Raw genomic sequence first — 8250 nt, 5'->3', positions numbered from 1 at the left:
CTTAACCTTGTTAGATACAAGGTACTCCTCAGAAAATTGCAGGTCTTAGCTGGCACTCTATTACTGACTACAGAAATATAGTAGAGCAGGGCTCCCGAAAGTACAGTCCATGGGCCAGATCTGGTCCATGGAGCCCCATCACGTGGCCCCCAATACTGGCCCTGACTGGATTATTTCTCACTGAGAAATTTGCAGACTTTCTTAGCGAGGGCTGGATTGGCTCATAAGCAAACTAGGCACATACCTAAGGCTCTATTGTAGGGGTGGCCTGGTCCTTTCCTCTACAGCGGCACAAATGGCCCCCTCCATGTCCCTTCCCCTCCCTTCCCCTCCTCTAGCTTTGCTGCTACTTCCTAGCAGCGGCTCCAAGCCCCACTCCCCATGCGCAGCAGTGCCAGGGTGGGGAGGGGGGCCTCGACCAGCCCAGGGCCCACAAGTTTGTTTGCCCAAGGCCCACTGAAGGATTAATCTGGCCCTGGGCCCTGAGTTGGCCCACATGCCACATGCAGCGCGTGCTGAACCAGCCCTGCACATAGTGCCCAGGATGGAAGCTGAATGTAGTGCCTACCCCAGGACCTCCACTGCTTGGATCACCCACACAGGTCATCTGGGATCCTGCACAATGGATCCAGTGCCTGCAGCACCTGCTGTGGCCAGTGCTGAACTGCACCTGCATGTAGTGCCTGCTTTGGCTGGTCCAGGACTTGAGCCACATACAGTGCCTCTTGTGGTCCATCCAAGACATGAACCATGCCCAGGCCCCACTCCATCTGGTCTGGAGCAGGCACCATATGCAGCGCAGTCCTGGAACAGCCAAAACAGGTGCTGGATCCAATATGTGGGGATGGAAGGGGCTGTGGGCCCAATCTAGCCCACAGGGCTGGCCACATGCTGTTCATTAGGCCTGTCCCATGCCACTTGTTCAGCCTGTGGAGTCGGATGAGTTTGACACCCCTACAATAGAGCCACTCTTCTGTTGCAAGTAACTCAGCCACAGCAGGTCAGTTTTGACACCAGGGATTCCTATCTGAAATTTCTGGGTTTATTTTGTGACCCTTGTGTAAGTGTTTGCCCACCTAACTGTTAATATTGTATGGCACTTCATTACCCTTAAAGGAGTCACAGGAACTTTGGTGAGAATCTCTGCACTAGAACTGCAGCTGCTCCAAGGAAATCTGACTTTGTCTCTTCTATACTGTTTTAAGTTTCTTCAGCTTCTTGAAAAATCAAATGCTACTGGATGTCTTTCTCATTTACAAATAAGAAGTAGAAATAAGCTGGCAAGTGAAAGGGTTTCAATTCCACATCCAATAGATTATTTCTGTAAAATTGATTTGCATATTTAAGATCTGCAGTTTTACCAACATGCTCACAGCAGTGCTTCAGTACACCAAGTACTTGAAATCTATTAAGCAGAAAGATGTATACAGACAACCCGGGGCTACTTTCTGTGACATCGTGTCAGTGTGTTAAAGTGCATTTTGATGACACTGGGTCATGTCCCATTAAAATGCAATCGTGTTGCAACACCGCCTGGCGATGCTGCATTTCTGAAACTGGGACCTGCTTTTGGAACCTGTTAATATCCTGCATGCTGCATTTGCGGGACGCGGGATCGCCAACGTGACCCGAGCTGTCCTGAAAAATCCCGGCGAGGTGGCAATATGCCAGCTGACTCCGCTGATTCACCAGTACAACCGCAGTGCACTCGACGGCATATTAAGAAGGCCCCTAGGGGTGCTGCTGCGATGCTCAACATAGGAAACAGCATTTTAAAATGAGCAGTTACGTTCACCTGCATCTTTTTTGCTGAATCTCCGACAGGAGCATGATCGATTTCACCATAACTTGACCCGTCAGCAATAACAAGGAAGGGCCAAAAGCATATTCCAGTAGCAGGGTTACCAGATAAGCTCAAGCAGGCTCGAAAGAAACCACCTAAAAACACAGCATCCTTGCAGCAGAAGAGCTTGTTAATTTATTTTATAGCGCAGACCATCTAACAGGAAGGAAAAACAAATCTTTCTGGAGGGGGGTGTGTGCAAATTTGCTTCCTCTCTAACGGGCTGTCGCAGCCATCCGCCCCCCCGCTATTGCCACCAGGCATCCCTTGCCTCCATGCAAAAGGGTTGTGTTGGAAAAACAAGGCGTGCCATTTATGTCCTTAACTTGACAAGCAGCAGCAGCACTCGGCGGGACGCCACCCCTGGGGCTCGACCCGCCGCGTGGCCGGGGGGGTCCGGGCGCGGATCACCCTCCCTCCGCCACCGTCCCGGCATGCCCCGCGGCGGGCGAGCGGGCGGGGGCCCATGGCCTGCGATCCCAGCATGCCGCGCGGCCGGGCACCAGCCAGAGCGCAGCAGTAGCCGGAGCAGGCGGAGCCGCCGCCGCCTCCTCCTCCCCGCGCTGACACGGCCGCCGCCCCCGCCCCGCCCGTCCGCCCGCCGCTGCCCCCGCCCGGCCGGCCATGCCGTCTCGGGCAAGGTAATGAGCCGCAGAGCCCCGGGGTCTCGGCTGAGCGGCATCGGCACCAGGCAGCACTTCCCGCAGCGGGGCTGGAATGACTGGCAACCCAGGTGGGCCGGGCGCGGGGGGCGCGGCCTAGACGGCCTCCGGGTGCGGGGCAGCCCGTGGCTAGGCCCGGCCGCATCTCGCGGGGCCTAGGGAGCTGCTTCCGGACTGTTGGGCCTGGGGCCTAGCGGGCGGGGGGCTGCCCCGCGGCCGGCGTCGGGGCCTGGGCAGGGGAGCGGGAAGCCCCGCGGGCGGAGGGCACTTCCTGCTCCGGCGCGGCCCGCATGTGCTGCCAGCCGGGTTTGCGCCGAGCCCCGGCGCGGGGTGACACCCCCTCCCCCACCCAGCACCGCCGCCGTGATGGGCACTGGTCGGGCCTCCGCCACTGGCAACTTTGTTACCCGGCTGGGGGGCACCTCCTGGGCTGAGTTTGCGGGGGGAGCGCAGGGAGGAGGTCACTAATGTGACTCTTGTTCCCTCTGTTAACTGGTAGTTAGTGGGAGTGGGGTAGAGTGGCTCCTTATAGACTATCCTAGGTGCAGGCACATGTGTGCACGCGCATATGTCGTTCATGAGTTTCACAAAGAAGGTTTGCCTGTTTCTCAAGGGGGTGTCTTTTTCTGGTGTGCTTGGGTAGACCTGAAAAGCTTCTAGTGAGGGAAAGTCTGGTATTTAGCTTATTCTCTTAAATCAGAGGTGACCGTGTGATGGCCTGTGTGGGTTGGGGCTGGTCCACAGAAAACTGTGGTTGTGGCAGCGGTAGTTTGTTTCTGTGCCGCTGGCAGCTGTGGCAGTTGATGCTTCTGCTTATTTTGCCACTGAATTTCCCGTCCCAAGGAAAGCGCTGTGAGCCAGATGCAGAGTTTGGATTTGGCCCGTGGGACTGGAAACTTGGTGGTAGGAGGAATGGCAGCTGTAGCAGTTAACATTGCCACCACTTGCCACAACACCAGATTTCCAGGCCTGGCAGAGATGGGGTGGTGGGGGAGGAGTAACAGACTGGATCCAATCCACAGGCCGTATCTCTTGCGCTAAATCAGGGGTGACCAAGATATGTACCAGATTTATGTCACGGAAAGCTTTTCATGTCTACTGGAGCATATACCATAAAAGGATGTCCCACTAAGATATTTGCCAGCCTTCTTAGTGAAACTGTTTTGATTCATTTTCTCAGCAGTCAACAGCAGCTAAATTTACAGACATGTGATCATGCTGTTAACTTTGAGTTCTTAACCTAATTCTTACATTTGATGGTGTCACCTATTAAACCAAAAGGCAAGTTTGTTTTTTTTCTGACCCTGGGTCACTCATTCAGCCTATAGGGCTAGATGAATTTTGAGCCACTGCCCTAAATGATTACTTGTAGCGGTGTGCATTAACCTGTTTGGAAAGTGTCATGCCAGTCCCCTTCTCCTGCCCACTCTGCTGCTCTGCTTTCTGCTTCCTTCCCTGGCCTGTCTGCCATGATGCTGCCTGCTCCCTCCCTGATCCGTTGTGTGCCACACGGAGGCTGTCTGTGCCACTTCTGGCACTTGTACCGTAGGCTGGCCACCCTTTACAGGACAGTGTTCATATTTCTGGGCCCCATGCTACAAGTCAGATGCTTGTAAATTCCTGACCCAGAAGTCTCCCCGCCACCACCATGGCATTACATATTTAGTTTATGTCCTTCCTGACACTGACAGCTGTAACTGCTTGTAGGTAGGACCTCAATTGCCTATAAAACATACTTTGTCTATGCTGGAAATAAGACTTGTCACAATTTAACTTACCCTGTCTAGGCTAGAAAATAGATTTGTTGCTGGAAACCATTACCAGCGATGTGTCCCCTTGAACTTGAGATGAAAACAGTCAGTACTGAGCTGTATGTAATAACATTACAAAAAATGTCTTGAGAGGAGGCGAGCCATTGTCATGGGCAAGCCAGTTAGCTATTCTGAATGGGGCCTGATCCTCTGCCTTAAGGGAATTTTGTAACTAGGACACTTGTAGAAAAATATTCATATCTGTTCACTGAACTTGGAAGAAACCTGAACTCATAGCAATTAACTTCACTTCTTAGATTTTCTACCACTAGGGACCTACTTAATTTGCAGTTTTGTGGAAACCACGAAATCCAGGATTGTCCTCAGTCCATTAAATCAACCAGAAATGAATACATATGTAAATAAATAAGGTGCTGCTTCCCCAGTGGAAGTCAGTGGTCCCTGCTGCCAAGACAGGAAGGCACTGGCTGGTGGGATGACCTAAGCTGCCCCTTGCTCCTCCCTCCTGCCAGGATCTCTCTACCAGTCAGTGCTAAGGGGAGGGGTTGCATGAAGGACAGCCAGCTATCAAGATGGTGGCTGTGCCCTGGTCCCCCTTCTACCTTGGGCGTCTCTGCCAATCGGCGCCAAGGGGTGGGGCTTCTCTGCCCATTCGTTTCAAGGCGTGGGGCCACTGAGAAATGCCTGTGAAACTGGCTGTGTGCACTGTGAAAACCCCTTTCTTTCTGTCATTTAGGCAGTTCCCTATTTGTCAGTATCTCCTGACTAGGCACCCCAAAGACTGAAAATGCACATAGAGCAGCTAATTCTCTCTGTAGACTCATGCTGAAGTCCACAGACTTTATACAGAACATGTCAACTATATGAATCAATGCATAAATTATCTTATCTGCACCACGAAAAAATTAAATGCAGAGTTTCAGTTCTAAATCTTTGTTGTAAAGGTGGATTACCAACTTGATATTTTCCCCTTAAAATAGATAATTTAAGTAGTTTCTGGTAGACCTCTTTTAGATATTATGTCCTGGTTTTTTTTTAATGGTCTTTTGGACTAGACTTGACACTTGAGTCATAAAATATGATTGCATCTACTTTCTCTTTCCTTTTTGTCATATGCCTCTGTGTGGATTGCTACTTTTTCAGTTTGTGGGGCTTGATGAGAGGACAAAATACCTAAAACTGATACATACAGTTGTCTCAAATTATCAGAGCAAAAATGGTAGAACTTTTAAAAAAATGATAGAATTAGTATTTTCAGCACTGAGGTGGAAATGATTTTTCCCCTCCCAAGTTCACTGTATTTCTAAGTGTCTGCAAAAAATCATTGATATTACCAAAAATGCAAATGGAATGTGAATTGATCACCAGAATCAAAAACCTCCTGAACTTCTAGTATGAGAAATCTGGATTTGAATTTTTCAGCTTAAGTTCATCTCTAATAAAGTTTAGTTGTTAAATTAGAATTAGAATTTTGAGCCTGTGTGAAACCTGCCTGTCAGATGCCTGGTATAATTGTGATCATACAGGAATAAGCAGTATTAATGTAGGTTTCTTTGTATCTGGATAACTGCATTCAGGCTAAAGAATTGTACCAGTTTAACTATATCTGTTTCTAAATCTATCTAATTAGAGTACTACAAAAACTGTAAACACGGCTGAGGGTGTGCGATAGGGAGGTGCTAGATTTAAGAGATCTGCTCAACCCTTACTGTCTGGAGTTTTGTGCCTCAGTTTTGTTTTCAAGTTTGATGAGTCCTGCCTTATTTCCCTTGTCTCTGGCTTCTGGAAATAGTGGAGGGGAAGTAAGACCATGCTGCAGCTCTCACTAACTTCAGGCTATTGTCAGTCTTTGGCTCTGTACTAAATTCACTTGGTTGCACTTAACACTTTTACACTAACAGGAAATGCTCTGTGTGGTAGAGCTGGTTTCATGCAATGCATTAGCATTAAGTAGGCTAATGTTTTTAGGTACAGCATAGTAGTTAGGATTAGAACAGTGATTTTAAGAATATTTTCAGGCCATGGTGAGAGGAGTGGGAATGGTTTTTTAAATGGCTCAGTATATTTCTATGAAAATTGGAAGCCACTTCCTAGAATGTATTGCCTTGTTATAAATGTAGAGTAGCAGGGGATTTACATGGAGATGAAAAAGAAAACTTACAGATCTGATGGAACAGCCAGAAACATCCTGTAAAATACAAAGTTAGTTTTGATTTCAGTTCTTGGAAATGGAACTAGTCCTTTTCACGCAATGTCAGTGTCCCTAATTACAGGTACTCCTCACTTAATGTCCTCCCGGTTAATGTTGTTTTGTTATTACGTTGCTTATCCACTAGAGAACATACTCATTTAAAGTTGAGTAATATATGGACTGTATAAGAAGAGAACAAAAATCTTAGAACTGGGTAAGCATAGAATAAGACAACCTAAGAATGCAAGACTGATGGCATAGCACAAGGAAACCTTGAGACATAATGTTAGATGTTGCTTTCATCACATAAGTTATCTAAATACTGTCAATTGTTTTGCGAAAATCATGGAAGAAGAAGGCTTTGAAGGGGATAAGGATGTAGGTTTGTCTATTTATAGGGAAATGATCCCAAGCATGGTGGTGGCATGAGAGAAACGATGAAGGTTCTTGTTTGAAAGCCTAAATGTAGCGGTTAGCACCAGCAGCTGGTCAGAGGCGAGACTTGATGCTTTGATAGTGAAGAGGAGATACAGGCGTAGGGAGGAAATGGGGTGTTGGAAAGGCTTGCATTCCCAGGAGCAGGGAGAAGAATGTTGTAGTAATAGTTGGGCAATACGGTGAAAGCATAGACGAGGTAGGAAAGATGATATTACAGATATTATGCAGAAAGAATCAGCAAGATTTAGATGTCTTTCACTCAGACTTCTCTTCAGCTCTTCATACCCAGGCCACATCTCTTGGGTTATGAACTTAGTGATGGGTTGGGATATTGGTTCTGTCTATTTCTGTTGGAAAAGGAAAGAGTTTGGGATGGGAGAGAGTAACAACTTTGTTTTATCAGTGTTAAATTGACATCTAGGCACCTATAGGGAGACCACTGGCAGCCTGTGGCTTAACCTGCGTGGATGGAGACTTGTGGAAGATGATAGGTTTTTAAGTAACCAGTGTGGAGAGAGTGGCTGAATTTGTGCTTGCAGATGAGATTCTCCCAGTGGGAAGATATAAAGAGAAGGAAGAGACCATTGTCAGATTCCTTTGTAACCTTCAGAGAAAACAGATTCTTCCTCAGTTCTTGCGCTGGAGTTGAGAAGTAGCTGTCGAGGATGAGCGAGGGCTTGAAGTGGTTGGACATTGTGGTAGTAAAATGTGGCAAAAGTGTCCGCTGTGAAGAAACAATTGTAGAGGGTGTGTAGGCAGTTCTTTCAATTAAAGACATAAGAGGAGACGAGAAACAATCTTCACTGGAAGTCTCAGGTTAAGCTGATGTTTCAAAGTTATGGACTTGGAATGAAGGTATGTTATAGCCAATGAAATAAGTGGGATATGCCATTTGGTAGACATGTTGTAATATGGCTGGAGGGAAGAACTTTCAGGAGGTCTATAAACAATGTCCGTGTTTTTGCAAGTTGAACACTTTTGTGCTCTCTTGTTTTGTTTCCCTTTGGTCCATGGAGTTTAGATTTTTATTTTATTTTTTTAACTTCTGGGATTTCTAAGCTTTGTGTTCTGATACAGGATATTGGATATTTAGCTAATTTGTCAAGATTAAAATCTCCATAGAGATAAACTAACTATCAGTATGTTATAGAGTGCTATCTGCACACCTCTATTTACTCTATGTATTTACAGAGTTGATCTTGGTTTGGGACCTTTGCATTGAGACACCTTATTGCAGCAAAAGCTTGTGATTGTGATTCATGTTGTCAGTAGAAATACCATTTCTTCTAGAAAGGTTTCTGAACTACAGAAAACCTTTTATTTATTTTATTATTGAAAAAGAGT

At 47.2% G+C, this 8250-nt stretch overlaps 1 protein-coding gene across 2 annotated transcripts in view; it reads left to right on the top strand.

The window, feature by feature from the left end:
* The first annotated feature begins 2350 nt into the window (after positions 1-2350).
* Positions 2351-8250, top strand: part of SMG1 (SMG1 nonsense mediated mRNA decay associated PI3K related kinase) — a 99986-nt gene continuing 94086 nt past the window's right edge. For both annotated transcript variants that reach the window (XM_090024764.1, XM_090024763.1), the window contains exon 1: positions 2351-2576. In XM_090024764.1, coding sequence (XP_089880890.1) covers positions 2488-2576 — 89 coding nt within the window. In that variant the 5' untranslated portion in view covers positions 2351-2487. The remainder of the gene's footprint in view (positions 2577-8250) is intronic.

The sequence above is a fragment of the Crocodylus siamensis genome, chromosome 12, assembly GCF_052110815.1.
Source record: "Crocodylus siamensis isolate JL-2025a chromosome 12, ASM5211081v1, whole genome shotgun sequence".
Classification (NCBI taxonomy): Eukaryota; Metazoa; Chordata; order Crocodylia; family Crocodylidae; genus Crocodylus; species Crocodylus siamensis.
This window is presented reverse-complemented; position numbering and strand designations above follow the sequence as displayed.